Here is a 20,767-nt window from a genome sequence, read left to right on the forward strand (position 1 = left end):
CCCCAAAAATGAGGACAAAGAGATCTAGGATAATTAAATAAAAGTAAAAAATTTTGAAAGAAATTAAAAGAGGAGAATCCAAGGAAATAAATAGGGGTAGAGTATGGACCACAAAAGGTGAATATTGGAGGATGAAAATAAATATTATTTGACATAATTTTTGTAAAAATTAAAATTGTTCGACACAAATTATGTAGTATCTAATTCGTTTAACATAAGTTTGCATTATCTAACATAAGTTCTGTAGAAATTAAGTTATGCTTTTTATAACATAACTTACGAATTTTGAAACTAAACTTTGTCTCTCCAAACATAAATTCTATAGGAACTGAATTATCCCTTCAACAAAACTTGTGATGATGAATTAAACTTATACCTTGTAAATGAAATAACTTATGTTATGTTATAATATGAAAATATAAATTTATTACGAATAGAAATGATTCGTTATTACAATATTGTGACTTTTTCAGCCACCATTTATTACTACTTGAAATGTTAAAAGGAAAAATAATAATTAAAAACCACCCAAAACAAGAACTTTTATGAAAATGATCATGAATTTAAATTAGTTAGACTTTAATATTGATATAAAATAAAATATATTATTATTTTTATCTTTATTTAATACCATTATTTTCATTTTATTTTTATTGAATCTCACTTAATTTATTATAAAGAAAAATTAACTAAACATAGTCACTACAAGTCATTTGGTAAACCTAACAAAATTTTACTTATTTCTTAAATTTTGATGCTCGGTTAAATGATGTCACGTAAATTAAGACGGAGATAATAGCACCAAAACGAACATAATCTGCCGTTTGGTGACGTGCTTGCACAATTACCGTCCCTTTGCTCAAAGCAAAATCCACCACTTGCCCAAACAGGTACAATCTACTTTTTTTTTTTGCTACTGTTTATACTAGCATTTTTTTTTAAATTCAATACTTTATAGTAAATCAAGAAGAGAAAAATCATTGAAAACTAAGCAGCAAATTCTTCAGTAAAAAAAAAATAAACAAGAAAAAATGGAGCTTTGAATTGAAACACTTCAAGATTGTAACTTTTTGATTCAATGGAGTGTTTTTCTTCACCAGGCTGGTTTTCCATATCTACACCTTCTTTTCTTGGACTGAAAAGTAAGAATAAACTTAGTTTGAATAGAAAATGTAGAAGCTTTAACAAAGATGGAAGTAGGTGTATGAGTATGAGCCAGAGAGCAGATGAAAGCTCTGGTTTTTCTTACAAGAAGTTGATTCATTTTGCTTTAGAAGAAACCAACACACGTACCCTTTTGGCCCCTTCTCCATTGCAGGTACCTAATTTTTTGGGTTTTCATTGTTTTCCACAATCTTTCATTATGTTTGTACTGAGCATGTGATTTAGTTTCTGTGTGAGTGTGTGTGTTTCTTTTGCTGTGTTAAGTGTGAAACTTTTTCTGTTTCTGCAATTCTTGAAGGAACAAAGTCTGAGTTAAAAAGATTAGTTTCTTTAGGTTGGGACTAAAATTCAGCCACCCTTATTACATGTATGAAATTGATTTTGCAAATTCTTGAAGAAGGAACAAAATCTGAGTTAAAAAGTTTAGCTTTTTTAGGTTGGGATAAAAAAATCAGCCACCCTCATTGCAACAACAACATCATATCCATATCCAGTGTAAACTCACTACTTGGGTTTGGGAGGGTGAGGGTAGAGTGTACGCAGACCTTACCCCTATCTCGTGGTGGTAGAAAGGCTGTTTCCGAAATCCCCTCGTCTCAAGTGCAGCTAATCAAAATATTTACGAAAAAGGGTATACGACAATAAAGAAAATAGGTAGTGATTACTCTCCTTGGGATTGTCGTTCCATATGTGGTGAAGCTCATTGAGTATTTTGGAATATGGTGAATTTAATGTACCATTCAGAGGTTTTCAGGATTTTGTGGTTTAGAAGTGGAAATGGGCTGGTAATAGTGAGGACTCCAGAGGATTTTACCTAACAATTTATTGAGATCGATGAAATACTACCCCAGCTGATTTTATACTTCATTTTTTAGTTTTTTACTACTTGCTGTACTAAAGTTTCCACCTCTAGAAGCAAGGTTAATTGGGACGATAAATTGGGACAATTGTGGCTGTATTGTTGAAGCAAACAGCTAGTTTGAAACAGGAATTCTCTGGGAAGAGAGGTATATTAATCTTTATTACATCAAAAGTGTTGAATAACTTGAATTCTTAAGAAAAATTTAGTTCGCTTTTGGTAAAGAATGTAAAACCTTGTGGAGATTTTTCTCATTTAGTCCAACCTAAAAGCTTATGACAATGTTTAGTTCGATGAAAACAAGAAGGATTAAGAAAATTAAATAAAAGATGAGGTAAACTAAGTAGTTGAACTGGGAAGGGAATCAAGGGGTTCTGGGAGGGGGAATATCAAGTGAGCTCAAACAATGAAGGGTGTTGGCAGGTAAAATATGTAATCTTTATCTTTTAGAGAACGGAGCAAAATAAGGTGTGCAATATTCATTCATTTAGGTGATTCAGTAAGTTGCAAATAAGTTAATGATGGTATAGCAAGTGCATAAAGCGTAAATGAACCAAAAGAAAAAAACAGTTGAGGTTGGTATTTGTATAGCAAATAATAAGTTGTGCTTCTTGAACAGGACTACAAATTTATGTTGTATACTAGTGGTAATACAATGGGATTTTGTTATTTTTTTCTCTTTGTGATTGCTCATTTTACTAGTCTTGTTCTTCTCTTTGAAACATTCCTAGCTATATCTGAGGGTAAATGTGCATTTCAACTCTAAACCAGCTACATGTAAATGTTATTGTTTTCAATTTCTCCTTGCTTTGAAATGCATGATTTTGCGTGCCATGCTTTCTGCTTATTTATTTTTTCACGGTTTAAGGCTGTAAAGATGATAAGTTTCATGATATCTCTAGGTCATTAAGTTGCCTTTGACATTTTCCTTTTCAATTTAACTCTTTACAAGGGTTTAAGTTGTGGATTTGCTATTGTTAAGCTTTTCTACAGAGCTACCCTCACCCCCCCTAAAAAGGTTTTCTACGGAACTAATGCTGGCCAACTGTGGTTACCCTTTTCCCTCTCTACAGGAGAAATACAGTTCTTTATTGGCCATGGATGACAAAACGGAACTACAAATGCTTTCTTTTGAAGCCCCTAAAATTCGACTCCTTCGGAGTCTATGTATTGAAGGGAGTGACGGCATGCAGGTCCAATTATATTCAATTTCATGTTATAGCCAGTCTTTGGTTTCAGAAGAAAAAAAATTTATAGTACAATTATGACTATTTTCTTAAATTTAATATAGGAATCTAATTTCTAGCCAATTCAAATTCAAGTTTGAGGGAGATATCTCCATCCCTCAGATTGCTAGGATTCTTCTGTCTCTAGTCTGAAATGTCGAGGCTCTTTTTGCCTCTCTTGCCTTTGATAAAACAGACATGAGCCGGAGGGGGGCATAAGTTGGGCGTTTCTTGATTTTTCAAGATGTTTATGTAATTTAGTCGACTATCAATATCTATAGCAGACAGTAAATTAAATCATATACTCTTTTAAAAAAGATTTTGTGAAATAGAGAAACAGTCTTAAGAAACCTGAGTAAGACGCCGCCAAATACCTAAGTGAACTTAGTACTGGACTTCTTAGTGAGAGCAGAGAACCATCTTCTACCTATTGGGATAATGGTATGTTTTCTGCCTTTAAGAAATTGACTCTTCCCTTATGGTGTCGACCATTAAGAAATAAGGACACATTTTGAAACAATCACAGAAGTATAATGAAGGGAATAATCAAATGTGGTATCAAGGGAGTGCCTTGAGAGAAAAGATAGAGGTATGTAAAACTGCTAAACATCATTTGCAGTGCAATCTGGTAAAAGAGAGAATAGTTGGGCTGTAAAATCACACGTGAACCAAAAATACCCTCTAAGGAAGAGCTTCATTTATCTGTTAATATAATATGTGCTAGACATGTCATCTTTCATGTGGCCTAGGTAAAGAATTATTCTTTAGCAGCTTCAAAATTTTGATCGGGAAACTCTTTTTGTCTGGTTCCCTTTCTACTGATTCCCCAAGTCAAAGCGCGATGAGAATTGTGCAAGGAATGCTGAGTTTCATTGTTGTATATGCAGATATATTAGTTCTAATATCATAAACGAGTCTGCCAGTTCTCCTTGAACTAAATGAAGGGCATTTCATGCAGGTATTGGATTTTGCTGCATTCCCAAAACCGGAATTTGATCTGCCTATCTTCTGTGCCAACTTTTTCACTACTGCTAAGATGAACATAATTGTACTGTAAGCTATTGTTTTACTCATTTCATACTTTTCCTGATTCCATAATGACCATTTTATCCAACAAAGAGTTCAGTTCATAAACATTCGGGAGAGTGATTTATGCAATCAGAATCCCTTGTCTTACATCCTATTGGGGTAAATGGAGAAGTATCAGGCTATGTTTCCCTGCTTTCATCATGTGGGGACAGACACATCTTTGTCCTACATCTCGACAACTATTTTTCCCTATCGCTTCATCTTGCCTATGTATTCACGTATACATTTTTTCACTACTACCATCCTATAAGTTTTATGTAAGAAATAATGTGGTATCTTGACATGATCTTTAAGACTGCTATAGATTATATGGCTTTCTTTTTTGATAAGTTAGATGATGTAGTTTTCATTTTTCTATCTTCTATGCTGAGCATTTGCACGTGAACTCAGATGTGTTTGCTAAACTATGATTAACTGACTTTATATTTCTGAGCAAGAATGAGGTAATAACACATATTCTGGAACACCTAAAAGCGAAGAAACGAAAGGAAAATAGTTCTTTTTCACCTTGTAGAAATATTCTTATAAAAACAATGCTTAGAGGTTAAATTGGCTAATTCCGTGTTTTGTTGAATTGGAATTGTTGTTGTGTCAGAGATTAACCGAAACCGAATCCTTATAAAACATATGCAGGGACCTCAACCCATTGCATGACATCATGGATCAAGAAGATTACAAGGAGAAGTACTATAAAGACTTGATTCCTCTAGGCCTCAAGTATTCTGAGGTTATAATAATCTTCTGACATTTACACAAATCCTCAGCGTAACAATGTTTCAAGCACTTTTCAGAATCTCCTCTAAAATGATTGTATGGTGACTTAACACAGATTTCATGCAGCTTTTACCCTGGGGAGGGAAGCTCACCAGCGAGTCTCTGAGATTTTTTTCACCAATAGTCATATGGACAAGATTCTCATCTAGTCCACACAACCATTCAGTTTTATTTTCTGCATTCAAGGAATATTACCAGGTACTAAGTAACTATTTCCCATTGTGCCCACTTTTATGTTGTTACAACTTATTAGTAGACAACGATCGTGCAGGCCTACCTTAGTGTGGAGTTCTCAATATAGGTACTGAAGATATAATTGAGTAAATAAAGAGTACTCTCTCTAACTGTTCAGTCTTTTAAATGAGATACTTACATAACTTAACGTTGTATAGGGGCAGGAAAAAAAATCTTGTGTTCAAGTCTCATTGCCACCCATTATCAAAAAGAATTTCCGCGTGCTTGACCTATGAAAATGATTTAGGCATGCATGTGAGAGGGTGTGAAGTATAATTAAGTAAATAGAAGTACATCATCGCCGTCCTTCTAGGGTTCCTGCTTAATTGAGTCTGTCATCTATTTCATAGTAATCACGAAAAACAAGCACAAGCAGCCACCACTGGTTCTTCACTTTCTGGTGGGATGGAGGGCTTTTGTGCATTGTAGCGCAGGCAACATTTAGTTTAGACCCAGGTCAAATGCCTTATGCTATAGGTTGTGTTAAGCATGCTTCTTTGACAGAGAACAAACTCTTTTTCCATGACAATAATCACAATTATAAAGGGTGGGGGCACGGGGCAGTAAGCTCTCTATCAACAAGAGGGAGCTATTCATAGTAAAAAAACTACTCGACTATATGATAATAGTTTATGTTTTTTGATGAGGTGGTCAGACAATTTAGCAATATGCTTTTGGATGGGTAGGTATAAAAGTGAAAGGGGAAGAGCAGCAACAACAACACCACCACCACCACCAACAACATACCTAGTGCAATCCCACAAGTGGGATCTAGGGAGTGTAGGATGTACACATACCTTACCCTACCTTTGTGAGGTAGAGGGTTGTTTCCGATAGATCCTCGGCTCAAAAGAAAAGAAGAATTCGAAGCACGATTATAAAAAATTAAGACAACAAAAAAAAAAACAACATACAAAGCAAATGGAGCAACAACTAGTAATAAACACCGAAGAACAAAGAAACTATGTGATTCCTAAATAATATTACTAACAAGGAGAAACGGAGAGGAGGATAGCCCCTGCCTCTCCCACATGAAGTGCGATAATACTCGGCTACCTACTAACCTTCTAGCCTAATCCTCGACTTCCATACCTTCCGATTTAGGGTCATGTCCTCAGTAAGCTAAAACTGAAAGAGGAAGAGCAGAATTAAATTTGTCTCTTGTATATCTTAGTCTTGCCCGCTATATTTTTGTAAATAGCTTCTTTCTTTTTTGGCATAATACATAAATATGTCCTTTAACTTGGTTCAACCCCTCCAACTTTGGATGTGCACAAGTAGACACTTAAACTTATATAAAATTAAACAAATAGACACACATGTAGGACGATTGTATCTGTTTATTCAATTTTATATAAGTTTCAGTGCCTACTTGAGCACACCCAAAGTAAAAGGTCATAGTTGCCGGTTGAAGCCAAGTTAAGGGTCATGTTTATGTATTATGTCTTCTTTTTTTATGTTACCATTCTTAAAAAAATAGCTTCATTTGTCAAAAGTTCTCATGGCTTGAGAAATCCAGCTTTGTCTACCAGGATTACTGCTTAACTGTTTCTGTTACAGGCATGGCTTGAGCTAATGGATAGATCAGACGAGGAAACTGATGCTTTCCAAATCGCTCTCAATTGTGAAGCTCAGCATAAATATTTGACATGGAGATCCGAAAAAGTGGGTACAGTTGTTCTTTCATGGGTTCTCTTACATCGTCTTAAGAAATAATTAATTTTAACCTCTACCTCGCCTTTTCTCCGTCTTTGCTTCTCTGTCCTTTTCCCCCTTTGTTGCTCAGACACTCCAAAAAATGTTGCGGCACCCGCGTCGGATTCTCTCCATAAATGCACCACCTTTGGAGTATCCGACACACACCCGTTGACAATTTTGAAGAGTCCGAGCAGCAACTTTTTCCCACTTTGTTATTGTTCTTCTTGATCTCTCTGATGATCCAAAATGCCCTTTTACTAGGATCCAGGACATGGAGTTCTGAAAAGACTGATAGGGGAAGATCTTGCCAAGGTATCATTCTTTCATCCAAAAACCTGTACTATGTCTTGTTGTTGGAAGCTTTAATAATTCATTTTTTCCCTTTTTTTAATTACTCAGAATGTGATTAGGGAATTCCTATTCAATGGTGTTAGTGATCTTGGGAGCAAAACATTTCTTGATTACTTTCCTGAGTACAGATGTGAAGATGGTAAAGTAAATGAAAAGCGCAGTATGATCGGAAAATCATTCGAAAATCGACCATGGAATGCGAGAGGAGAATTCATAGGTGATAGAGTTAAGATAGTCTGATGTAATATTTACAAATTTTTATTTTCTTTACATCGTATCTGTCAATTAGCCGATCCCAACTTGTATGGGATTTAGTAGTAGTAGCAGCAGCAACTGTTGTTGTAGTTGTCGTTGTTGTAGTAGTAGTAGTCGTCTCTGTCAATGTCAATCTTGACAGTTTGATGCAGGAGGAGAATTCATAGGTGATAGTGTTTGATAAATAACAACGACTACATAACCAGTGTAATCCCACAAGTGGGGTCTGGGGAGAGTGTTGTGTACGCAGAGTTGCAGACCTTACCCTACCTTGTGAAGGTAGAGAGTGTTTCCAATACCCAATGTAATCTGTTGTAACTTTCACATGTTCTCTTTATTCTTCTTTATTCAATCTCTGTCAATGTATATAGTTCATCACATCCCCAAATTACTTTTTTCATTTCCCATTTTTATTATCACTGTTGGTATTGATCGGGGCAATTACCATGTAATTAATCGAGAAAGTTTAATATAACTTTTTCCGATCCCATATTATACCAGTATCTCTTTTGGTTCTTTAGATGGCAATAAGCTTGGTACTGCATATGTCCACTTCTTTCGACAAATTAAAAAAAAATGTCATCAGAATGAGAAATCTGATGTAAAAAGGGTAGTTCGATGCATTAAGCTCGCTATAGGCAGGGTTCAGCGAAGGGTCGGATCATAAGGTTCTATTGTACACAAACTTACCATGTATTTTCACAAGAGGTTGTTTCCACAGGCCGAGTTCCTTCAGGTCACATGGAGGCAACTTTACAAGTTACACCAAGGCTCCTCCATTGTATACAAACTTACCCTACATTTCTTCAAGAGGTTGTTTCTGCAACTTAAACTCGTGACTTCACATGACAACAACTTTTAATGCCAATGCTCCTTATTGAACTCATAATTTAGTGTTTTTCCTTACCTTAATTGAATTGTCTTGCTCTTTAACTTGGGTTCTTACTTTAATGAGCCATACTTTGTTTTCTCTTGGATGAATCATCTCTTGTTGGGTGAGACTGATAGAAAGAAACGCGGGGACAGCTATGCATAGTACTTCTTGGCCCTGTCTCCGAGCAATGTTTGAGCTAACGACTCATGAATGTTGACAGGTTAGACGAACAGGTAGAGGGGTTGAGAAATGAGTAAATTGGGACTTGCATATCTTCATGCCAAGCCACAAGTTGAGAAAACTTGTGATCAGACAAGTCATCTGAAGTAGTCCAAATGTTACAAAAGAGGTAAAAATGCAGAGACAACTCGTGTTTTTTGTGCATACATACAACACATTTATCTGAGAGATTTTATAAACTTTCACAAAAATATTTATACAGAACTTACAAAATACATACATTGTTGTATACTTTTTACATGATCGAACCAGATAGCAGCAACAAGGATCATCGATCTTTAGTCTGTAGGTTCATTCTTACTGTACTCTATCTACTACTTACAAATACTCTCACCTGTTGAAAATAAGATCACCATTGAGTTCAGGCAGTGGTTTTAACATCAGAAAACTCTACGTTTGCATAAAGATTTCACGTTACAGAAAATACACATTAAGATAATTCAACTATGTTCAGATGCAGTATGACATGGGACTTGTCATTCTTTCTGCCACCAAGTATTCTAGCTGGAGAATTGCAGCTTGCTAAGGGTACCTTAATTTCAACCCTTTCGATGGAAGAAAGACACATACAGATAATTCAACTATGTTCTCTCACACAAATCCGATTATAATCTGTGAGATAGTTCAACGGATTTACTTGACTACTACAAAGTTACCACCAACGGATGTGGTGAGATGGTTGGGATCCTTTCACTTGGATTCAAACTCAGAGAATGAAGTACCTCTTTGGTAAGGAACACTTTATCCCCTTAATGGTCTTGCATAACGAATGTGAATCCAAATTAGTCAGGTTAGAGGTTTTAGATACAACCTAAAGTTGAAAAAAAACACTACAATGAAGTTCATCTCTTCGTTTCTAGGTAGTTAATGTAACACTTCCCTGATGAGGACTTCACCCTTCATTTTTAAAGCTTGGGGAGGTATCGGAAACTTTTAGTATCTTTAATGTGTACAAGCAAAGTTTAACATACAAAAAGAACAGAGGTTACTGCAATTTGCAGTCTCTTAATATATGACTAAGCATGTCTAGCCTACAAGTCGTAAAATTATACACTTTTTGATTCATCCTCTAAAAATGTTGTAAATATTTAACAGTGTTTCAATTCTTAAATCAAATGATCACTGCTATTCTTTCATGCTTAGATAAAGTCAGTTTGGTACTATTACTCATTTCACGTACAGGGCCAGACGAGCAACAATACCTAAGAAAAATTCAAATTATCTACTATTGATCATGTAACTATCAAAACTAGAAATCTAGAACATCATAAAAACTGAGGTGATCTGAAATTCATCAGAAATTGCTAGAAAAAAATGCTTATATACTAACAAAGAGTGGAAGGGCGAAGAAATATACGGGCTTTCTCTACATTACTGACAGCATATAGGTGAGTATCTATATTGACATACTAACTCATCAAACAAATTGTTGCATATAGAATTGTTTTAGTGACTTACAGTTCAGTGTATGTGTATAGATAAATCGAAAGCTTCCTCTGATAAACTGTATAAGAAAATATAGTTGAACTGCAGTTAACTGCTGTGAGAAGCTTTAAATAGCTCCTGCCACTTCAGTGTATCTGTTCCTGGTCCATCACCCTGCATTATTTCATGGTTCAGTGGAAAGAAGTAATGATCTGAAAATTTGCTGTCCAGGGAACATCTTGAATGAGTGCCGATTACATTCAAACACAAAAACTAAAGTATTACCATTTGATTTTGGATTATGCTATTTTGATTGTTATGTATATATAAGTTTTTTTTTTATGTACATATATAGATTTTGAATCCCCTAAACGCCAAGACCAGAGGTTTGCTCAGTGATTTAGGAGTTCAAAATTCATCTTAAGGAAGCTCAAATATCATTATATTTTTATTTTTCAAACCCCTCGGTGAAAATCTTGAATCCGCCACTGGCTAGAATTCCTCCCCATTCCCAGCTCTTCCCTGTTCAATTAACTAAAGTCTCATGTAGAACCTCTCTAAGTCCAGTAACCTGGCCATAACTTATTTACAACACAATGCATCTCTCAAAGAGATTACAGTCCACTTCATATATGTTCCTCGTCATTCCATTCAATTTCAGATTAATTCCATCTTGTTCATTAAAAATTCAAAGCTACTTGCAGATAATATCATATATTTATCAAAGAAGGCTGTAAGTGAGAAATATATGTACTAGATTAAGATAATTACCGGAATAGAGTTTACTTCATAAGTTTGTCCTTCTGTGAATTCTATGTCCAATGCCTGTATGCAAGCTTCTGCAACAACAAGCCTACTAACTTCTCCAACTAGTTTATCCCCTAAAAGTATGCAAAACCAAATAAATATAGTAAGAAAACAAAAAGAAAATGTCTCGCGATGTAGGAAATAGTCAAGATTGCTTTAACATAGATTACACAAAACTATCCTCACATAGAATGAATCTTAAGGTTCCAAATGCTTGGAAGACCCTATAGGTGTAATAAGAAGATTGACTAAAGAAAGCTCTGATTATCATGAAAAATGATAACAAAGAGAGTCATTAGCGAACTTGTTTAAATATGGGATCCTAATGAGACACTTAATAATAATAATTCCCTCAGCTCATTACACATTACTTACATGAAAACTAAACGATTAGATACCTTGACCTATCAAAACTGCACGCCGTTCGCCAGCTGTAGCTTGTAACAGTGTGTTCAAATCATATGATGTGTATGGTCCATCTGTTAATCTACCAGCTCTGTAATTTCAAAATGGTGAATAAGCCAGAAACATATCTTCTCGAAAATCAAGTAACACAAAAAAAAGAAGAGATATTTAACACTGACATGATCAGGTAGTTTCAGCTCTATTTCCAGGTAACAAGTTCTACTTATTATATACAACTACTTGTAGTTATCTTTCCTGATAGTGTAAACATTATTTTACACTGTCAGTGTATAGAAGGTAAGCTATTAACATGCAGCTAGTAAAACACATTAAAATAGTTCGAGTACCTGATTATGGTGAACGGAAGACCAGAATTGCGAACAAAATCCTCCCCCATCTTCTTATACTTTAGAACACCAAAAAGGTTCATGATGCTACAAAACAAAAGTTGGAAACAACATTATGAGAGTAAAAGAACAAAAGAACTACTTTATTCTTAAGGATGGAGAAAACTATGTATCTTTGGTCTCATTTTGCTTCTCAAGGAGCAAACATAGTCACTTTTGACGCCCATATTAGAGAAAGGATTAAATGTGTGAAACTGGTATAAGTTTCTGAAAGGTGTATGTCTAGCTTGACATCGATAAGTTCTCCCATTCTTCATCGTTCCTTCTCATGATGAAAACTCAGTTCATTACCTTCCCATTCTCTATGTGATGCACACATAAGCCAAGATATCTAAGCCCTAGAAGTCAGTGAATTTGAATTCCACAAAAAGTAGCATTCAAAAGATAATCTGGATTCTTAGTTAAAAAGAAGTTAACAGTGCCCAATCAACAAGAAATTTATACGGATTGGTAAATTATTTGAAGAACTCTAAATATAAGAGGCATATTACCTCCAAGGCAACTCATTGAACTTTGTGACGCCAATAGATGAAACAAGAACAATTCTTTTTAGTGACTTAGGCAATGCTGAAACAAGGTTTCTCACGCCATCCCAATCTACACAAACAAATGCATGTATGTCATTGAGAAAGACTACTGCACTAAAACTTAAAAACAGCAGTTCTTCATTTTATATATTCCTTAATGAAACATTGCGACGTAGTTATATAGACCACCACATAAATATAGACATCTCACTAGAAAGATTCTAACCTACTCTTTCTGGAGTGTTATCTCCATCCCACCGCCTAGACGGAAAAGCAGTGGTCCCAGTGCAGCAAATAACATGAGTTACACCCTGAAAGATCAGTTGTGCACAGCCCAGCAGCAATTTGAGAAACTTATAAGCCATTTTAACTTCCCAGGGAAGTCCTAGAAAGGTTCTAGATGTGATGAACAAACCTCAAATACAGATGGATCTATGCCTGTAGGACTCCGCGTGTCACCTTTCCATACCTATCAAGTTTGAGAAATCCTCTTTTAACAAAGAATATACCTTCCCGAGCTAATTGGACCCGGGGCATGGGGGTGGGGGTGGATGAGTTTGGCATAGCCATATAAGAATAAGACCCACCTGCAGTTTTTCCTCATCCTGCTCGCCAAATAGAGTAGTTGCTTTCTCAGGGTCTCGAAGAATGAGACGCAGTTTGACATTCCGATTGAGTAATGATGCTACAACTATCTGTCCTGCATCATTCATATAATACAAAAAAGTTAAGTGAATCTTAACCATGAATCATTCGTCAAGGATTCACGAAAAGCCAGAATAAAGAGGTTGATCATAGTCTAAAAGGATAATGGTTTTGCCCAAGTCATAAATAATTCATACAGATAATGGTCAAAAACAAGTGAGTTTCATATCTGAACTATCACCAACTATTTATAAAAACACTCTAGAAGCTGACTAGACCAAGTGTTTGAATACAATGCCAAAAGGCGCGGGACAACTTAATTTGCCAATAAAATTTCGTCCACATGGAAGTTAACTCATTAATTTCAAGACATGTCTCGATAAATAATTGGTGATGGTTCAAATAGGAAATGGGAAATGCATCCAGTAAAAAACTCGCAAAAAAGTGATCCTTCAGGTGTGTTTTTGTGTATTCCTCTCAAAATTTACCGCCAATTACAACAACTACTATTATTACGGAAGCAATTTCATTTCAATTTCAACACAACATTTTACATATGATAGATGTGAGTCATAATATGCTTTTTCTGATTGAAAATAAAAGATATTGAGAGGAACAATACCAACGCCACCGGATCCACCAACAACAAGAACTAATTTGGAAGACGATGCAGGAGATGAAGATGACGGAGGAGAAGTTTGGGATTCTTCAGTCACAGCAGCTGAAACTGATATAGATTTGTAAGAATTTGATTTGAGATTCGATGAGTTAAATCTAGAAGAAGACGGAAACTGCTGTAAAAGTGGAAATTGAGTTTTTTGAGTCGAAATTGGAAGGTTCCAGAAAGGGGAAACAGAGATTTTGGAAGCCATTGTTGATGAAGAAAAGAAGAAGATAAAGCGCGGGGAGTTGAAAGGGGGATTGAGAACTACTTGTGGTGGTAGTTATCTTTTGAAATTGTGGTTTTTACTATAATGCCCTTCAAATTGGAAATATCCTATTGGTTTAAGTACTAAACTTAGAAACTAGATTACAATTATGCCGGTATTAGTTATGAGGAAATATATGTAATATTATTTTATGCACGTAATAGTTATACATTATTTCATCTTTTAGTTTGCATAAAATAATACATAGATTTTCTTATAATTAATACATAGTTATGCAGATTATTTAAAATCAAATACTGTATTTATTTTATACACGAATAATTTACTTCTTAATCAACTATTCATCATGGTATTTCTTATGCAAGATTTAAATTTAATATCTACATACTTACTTTCAAACCAACTATCAAATGACCCCTTAGTGTGTGCTTGGTATGGAAACCAAAAAAATCTGGAAAATATTTTCTCATGTTTAGTTGGATAAAAATTTTGGAAAATATTTTCTCTTCGAAAACAATTTCTATAAAATGAGGGAAATGGATTTTTTTAGAAATAGGGAAAACAAGTTCTATAAGTGATATTTTATGTTAATTTGTATTCTCTCCATCCACCTTGCCACCCCCGAGGCCCAACTCTCTCACCCTTTTAATATTGGGGAACTTTCACGTATAGCCACTCAAAAATAGCCCAATTACTCTGCATAGCTATAGTTTGATAATTACAATTCGTAGCTACATGTTATAGGGAGGAGAAAGGCGAGCGAGACTGGGAGAGAGAGGAGAGAGGCGAGAGAAAGGGGGTAAAGAGTGGGAGAAAGGTGAATTGTATATGTATATAGGTTAGATAATTGTATATTATACATATGTATTTGTATATATGGCAAGCGAGATTGGGAGAGGGAGGAGAGAGGCGAGCGAGATTGGGAGAGGGAGGAGAGAGGCAAGCGAGATTGGGAGAGGGAGGAGAGAGGCGAGTGAGATTGGGAGAGGGAGGAGAGAGGCGAGTGAGATTGGGAGAGGAGGAGAGATGCGAGCGAGAGAGAGCAGAAAGTGGGAGAGAGGTGAGTTGTATATGTATATAGGTTAGATAAAATGAGGGAAATGGATTTTTTTAGAAATAGGGAAAACAAGTTCTATAAGTGATATTTTATGTTAATTTGTATTCTCTCCATCCACCCTGCCACCCCGAGGCCCAACTCTCTCACCCTTTTAATATTTTGCTAAATTACATATAAAAACTCTTAACATAACAAATTACATCCATGTCTTGATTCAATTTGGCCAATTTGGTGTTGAAATTACTATAGGTAACCCGTCCATAATTTTAACGGTTGAGTTCAAGATAATTTGAATTGAGTTCAATTTCAACGTATTCAAGCCTTAACCTATTTTAAGAGAATTTTCGATTGAGCCCCATTTAATTTCCAATTTAAGACTCTTTATTTGCATTGATGTAATGTATATTCCTATATTGAAGGTATGAATTACTATCTATTTTTATATCTATTAGGATTTATCTATCCATTTGTGACTTGTTAAAATTTTCTTGAGTTGAAATTCAAAGTGTGAATATAAACTTAAATAATAAAATATTAAAATTATTGAGATTAAGCGGATCAAATTGGACGAGTCAAGACCCAACCCATTTTAAAGCCCATTTGAACCCAACCCATTTGAGCCCAAAGTAAACTTGGGTAGGTCAGGATCCAACCCAATTTTTATTTCAATCCATTTTAATATGAGAAAATTATGCGAATACTAGTTAATTAGCTAACATAGCTATAGTTTGAATTAATTACGGCTCGCAGATTAATTTTAGTTGTAATTACGTCACTTATATATATATATATATATATATATATATATATATATATACACACACACATGCACACACACAATTATATGACAAAAATACAAATACAATTAGCTTCTCTCCACTCTCTGGCCTCTCTCGCTCATCTCTCTCCTCCCTCTCCCGATCTTTCTCACCAGATATACAAATACATATGTATATCAGTTAGATATATACAATTATCTGACAAATATACATATACAGTTCACCTCTCTCCACTCTCGGCCCTGATCTCTCGCTCGCTTCTCTCCTCCCTCTCTCAATCTTGCTCGCCTCTCTCCTCCCTCTTTCAATCTCACTTGCCAGATATACAAATACATATGTATATCAGTTACATATATACAATTATTTGACAGATATACATATACAATTCGACATATATATATATACACACAATTCACCTCTCTCCACTCTCTTCCCTTTCTCACTCGCCTCTCTCCTCCCTCTCCCAATCTCGCTCGTATCTCTCCTCCCTCTAACATGTAACTACGAATTGTAATTTACAAACTATAGCGCTATGAAACATAATTAAGTTATTTTTGAGTGGCTATATGCAAAAATTCCCCTTTTAATATCTCTAATTTCAACTCAACCCGTCCATTTGATACTCCTAATTAATACACTCGATTCAATATTATCTTAGTACATTCCATCATCTAGAAGAAGGAAATGTGGGTAGATGTTTTTTTTTTTTGTGACAAATCAAGATACGAAATCATATAAATTGATTTAACTATCTTATTCTCAAATTCTTACTCTTTTGTTTACTCAATTAGTCCATGACCTCTAATTGTTGTTTTATAGTACTTATTTTTCTAATGCACCAAACACGAGCATACACAAATTTCACCAAAATCAAATGGTATTTTTTTATGGGGTACTTCATTTGGATATCATACTTAATATTAATACGTACACAGTTTTTAAAAAAAAAATCCACATCTATTCTTTTCAGAATACTATTAAATATGCGGTGTTTGAAGTTTTATATTACTACATTTAGATAAAAATAGTGAAACTTCAGTCATATATGCAAGAATTTTAGATAAAAAGGCAAAAATAGTGAAACTTCATTCATATGAAATTTTGCAAGTCTATCCACTTCAGAACAACTTCAGATATGTAGTATAATATAATAAAACTTTAGTTATATGTGTAAGAACTTAAAAGCAAAAATGCTTGAAATGCAGACAAAAGGCCTTAGATACCTTAGACATAGCACATATCACACGATATGTTTCAAGCATAACATAATTAATATCGACATAAAGAAATTGTCCCTTTCATCAAGGGCAGAGCCAGATATGATTGAGGGATTCATTCAAATTTCTTTTGATGAAATATTACATTTTTTATACATAGTTAAATTTATTTTTTTGATAGATATATTAAATGTGAATCCCTTTGATTTCTTTGTATTTTACCTTTTCATATTTTAAAACCCCTATTAAAAATTTGTGATTCCGCCACTGCCTTTCGTCTTATTAAGGTAAAGCATAGACCAATGACCAAATCCTAACTTTCATTGTTCGAAATTTTTTTTCCTTTGTTAACGTCTTAAGCAGTCTATAAAGTGATTCTTTCAATTACCATCTAAGATTAATTAAGTATTTGAAATTATATTTAAAGAAATTGGACAAAAATACCCCTAGCTAAACCACTAGAATTCGAAAAATTGACAAGTGAAATCTAATGAGCGATTCACGAAGGTCAAAAATTTACTAGAGTTTTAAATACCATGAATCGTGCTCCTTGGTAAAAGTTTAAAACCAAGGAACGATTCATAAAGTTCAAATCTTTGTAATTTAAGTAAAAACATTTTTGTCCAAATTTTTTTTCCACAAAAAGTATGGAAAAGTGTCTCTTATAGATGTTCTCTGAGCAAGTTATTAACTAAGGAACTTTATCTTTATCATACTAATAAGAGATAGTGGTAAAAAAAACATATCGAACGAGTTTCATATCCTGACTATCAATTATTCCATTTTCCTACCTGAACTATCACCATCAATATATTAAAATACAAACAACGATTAGTTGTTCCCTTTTTCTACCTGAACCATCGTTCAAAAGAACAACTGATAATAGGGGTGTAGAACTCACAAAAAGATAGTTCAGATGTGTTTTCGACGATAAACTCTACTAATCATGAAAATGATTTGAGTAATTCTTTAGGTTACCTTATGGAACTAAAGTCATACACAAAATTATGAACTTTATATAAAAAAATGAAAAAAAGTCACCACCCTAACATCCTCAAGAAAGGGTAAATTAGAAAAGATTACAATCTCCATGAGAGTTGAGTTTTCACTTCACAAAAAGTACCCTCCTACAAAGTGCATTACAAAAGGAAAATAGGAAGATGAACCAAACGTGTTTTTCGGAGTTCAACTTCAAAGTAAAATCCCTTTGTTAATTGTAAACTTGTCTAACTTTTCACCTCCTACATCTCCAAGCTGACACTGAGAAAAGCGCGCGATCATGCCAGCAGATCACCACGCTACCGTTCTCCTCTTTAATCTTGTATCCTTCACAACTATAACTCTGCAACAATCTCCTTGCCTGCAACATAGCGTAATAACTCAAAGGCACGTTCGCGAAACCAGCTCCATCGAATCTTTGAAACCATTTATCCAACTTTTCGTGTCTCTCCTTCCGTTCACCTCCCTCACACGCTACAATGTTCTTAATCTCCTCGCCAAACAGCATTTTCTCGACCTTTAACCTCTCTAACGATGTTCTCTGTAGTGTGAATTCGAGACAATCAAACAATGCAGCATAAAAATACAACGACTCGGATAGCCTTTCCATAAGGGTTGTACCGTTATGATTCGAGTCTTGTTCTGTAACCACCATGACCTTTGGTGACAACCCCCACAATGCGTGGAGGAATCCGTCCATCTTCGTTGATGCAGTTGAAGATAGCGGAGATGAGGATGCTGATTCATTGCCTGGACTAAAAACATTAGTAGTCGTCTCTTTTTCGAGCAAATCCCCTAAAGTGTTTTGGTTTAGTATTGCCCTTTGCAAGTGAAGACCATTCAAATGCTTAAAACCCAAAGGGGATTTCTTTTGGGGTTCATCATCATGTGCAAGAAGAGTATGCAATTGCATAACTGAACTAATAGCTAACGCCTCTCCGGTTTTAACTCGTAGTTTTTCGATATCAAGATTCTCCAATTTACTAACTACTTGATGAAACTGAAAAGGGATATCAAGCTTTTCAGCTTCTTCTGTTAAAACATGTGCTATTTGTTCCAACACTTGCTTTTGTTGATGGACCCCCGTAATCCTCAAATGCGGGGGTCCTTCAGGGCGTGCGCTCAAATCCTGAAGGAGCGCACGCCACTGCAAGGGTTCGGAAGCATTAAGATCAACTATATGAACCATTTTTTCACCTTCCATAGCTTCTATGATCGCTTGATTAGCGATCACAGAAGCTACTTTCAAGAACGGAAAGTACTCAAAAAACATCTTCTTCACAAGAATATCCTCAGATACAACCCTCAACTTAGTCGAATTCAACGCCTTATAAATCCCATTCCAAGATCTCAAAATCCTATCAGCAAGAGACTCAGCGAAATACGAGGCGATTCGCTGCATTGTATCTCCATTAGGAGATGCAAGATGGGAAATTTGATCAAGTGCTATGTTAGCATTTTCAAGATTTCCAATAGCTACATGATTAGCACAAGTAAGCAAAAGGTGAATTAGATATAAACCTCTATCCTCAGATTTCAAATCATTAAGCCATTGATATGGTGAACCACCAAAATTAGGTGAAAGTGACATCATTGGGAAATTTTGAAGTGGTGATGATGAAGTCACTGATGATGAACCATCATCTTGTAACATTGTGATTCTTGAAATCAAAACCCAAAAATTTCCCAAAAAATCAAAACTTGGTGACACAAATGCCAAGAAACATTAACAAAAAAAGACAAATTTTGGCAAGAATGAGTAAAAAACAGAGCACAAGTTCCCAAAGAATGATAAATTTAGCAAGAACTTATAAACTACACAAAGAACCAAGGATTCCTTTCTGGGTAACTCAATTCATCAAAAACCCACAAAAAGCAACACAAGAACTCCCAAAATAAGTTCAAGAATCACCAGTTAAGGAAGATGAAAAAAACAGAGCACAAGTACCCAAAAAACACAAATTTGGCAAAAACTCACCAAAAAACACAAAGAACCAAGAATTCCTTTCTGGGTAACTCAATTGATCAAAAACCCATAAAAATCAAACTAAGAACTCCCAAAATAAGTTCTTAGAACAAAGTTCAACAATCACCAGAAAACAGAGCACAAGTACTCAAAAAGCACAAATTTGGCAAGAACTCACCAACAAGACAAAGAACTAGAATTCATCAAATACCCACAAAAATCATAACCAGAACTTTCCCAAATAAATAAAAAAAAGTTTTTGCTGGGTTCAAGATTTTTCTGGTTTCTCTGTGTAATTTTATTTTTTTGGTGAAGATATAGAGAGAGATGAATTTGGTTTGAATTAAAAAGGCGTGTTGGTGAGAGATCATAGTCTTGTTTTGTTGTTGACAAAGCATGGGATTAATTTTTGTCGGTAATATTTTTGTTTTTGTTTTTGTGGTTTGCTTAATTTCAGAGGAATATGGATTTTTTTGTGAAAAACAGAGCCCTCTTTTTTTTGGCTTTTTGTGCATCAGTTCTCTCCTTCTACGTGTCTCATTGTTTTGTATTCTTTTTATAATTACGGTGTTCGAGTCAAATTTGTATGTATAACCACTAGTTTCAACTTTCATTGATGTCTATCATCGTCACGTAACACTATTTGCGAATACGAATTGAACTTGAGATCTTTTGGTTGTCATTGACCATGCAACCATACCATTGAGTGCATTTCTCGTTGTTTTTATTTCGAGTGAAATGATAGAAAATACTTTAAATTATCAGATTTTCACGAGTTTTATATCTTATTTATCCATTGTTTCATTACTTTGCAAAATTATTACTTTCTTTATAATAAAACACATTTTGATACTGAGTTGATCAAATATTAGTTTCACT

The 20,767-nt window shown here is 34.8% G+C and overlaps 3 protein-coding genes across 3 annotated transcripts in view; 1 reads left to right on the forward strand and 2 right to left on the reverse strand.

Moving 5' to 3' along the window:
• The first annotated feature begins 1,063 nt into the window (after positions 1 to 1,063).
• Positions 1,064 to 7,802, forward strand: LOC125812592 (phytochromobilin:ferredoxin oxidoreductase, chloroplastic). Its single transcript, XM_049492083.1, has 8 exons — positions 1,064 to 1,318; positions 3,097 to 3,216; positions 4,208 to 4,302; positions 4,972 to 5,065; positions 5,179 to 5,310; positions 6,907 to 7,011; positions 7,306 to 7,356; positions 7,444 to 7,802. Exons 1-8 carry the CDS (start codon positions 1,079 to 1,081, stop codon positions 7,633 to 7,635), a joined length of 1,029 nt encoding a protein of 342 aa, XP_049348040.1. The 5' UTR covers positions 1,064 to 1,078; the 3' UTR covers positions 7,636 to 7,802.
• A 2,425-nt stretch (positions 7,803 to 10,227) lies between these two features.
• Positions 10,228 to 20,767, reverse strand: part of LOC125812487 (uncharacterized protein At2g37660, chloroplastic) — a 51,858-nt gene continuing 41,318 nt past the window's right edge. The window contains exons 2-10 of the mRNA XM_049491969.1: positions 13,603 to 13,707; positions 12,923 to 13,035; positions 12,751 to 12,804; positions 12,562 to 12,646; positions 12,300 to 12,405; positions 11,749 to 11,835; positions 11,395 to 11,492; positions 10,961 to 11,070; positions 10,228 to 10,363 (exon numbers count right to left, since the gene is read on the reverse strand). Coding sequence (XP_049347926.1) covers positions 10,298 to 10,363; positions 10,961 to 11,070; positions 11,395 to 11,492; positions 11,749 to 11,835; positions 12,300 to 12,405; positions 12,562 to 12,646; positions 12,751 to 12,804; positions 12,923 to 13,035; positions 13,603 to 13,707 — 824 coding nt within the window. The 3' untranslated portion in view covers positions 10,228 to 10,297. The remainder of the gene's footprint in view (positions 10,364 to 10,960; positions 11,071 to 11,394; positions 11,493 to 11,748; positions 11,836 to 12,299; positions 12,406 to 12,561; positions 12,647 to 12,750; positions 12,805 to 12,922; positions 13,036 to 13,602; positions 13,708 to 20,767) is intronic.
• On the reverse strand, positions 17,902 to 19,598 carry LOC125812566 (scarecrow-like protein 3). The gene has a single exon (XM_049492053.1). The coding sequence runs from the start codon at positions 19,574 to 19,576 to the stop codon at positions 18,158 to 18,160; it is 1,419 nt and encodes a 472-aa protein (XP_049348010.1). The 5' UTR covers positions 19,577 to 19,598; the 3' UTR covers positions 17,902 to 18,157.

This window comes from Solanum verrucosum, unplaced genomic scaffold (assembly GCF_900185275.1).
Source record: "Solanum verrucosum unplaced genomic scaffold, falcon-dt-bn FXZP01000120.1, whole genome shotgun sequence".
In the NCBI taxonomy this organism is placed as follows: Eukaryota; Viridiplantae; Streptophyta; class Magnoliopsida; order Solanales; family Solanaceae; genus Solanum; species Solanum verrucosum.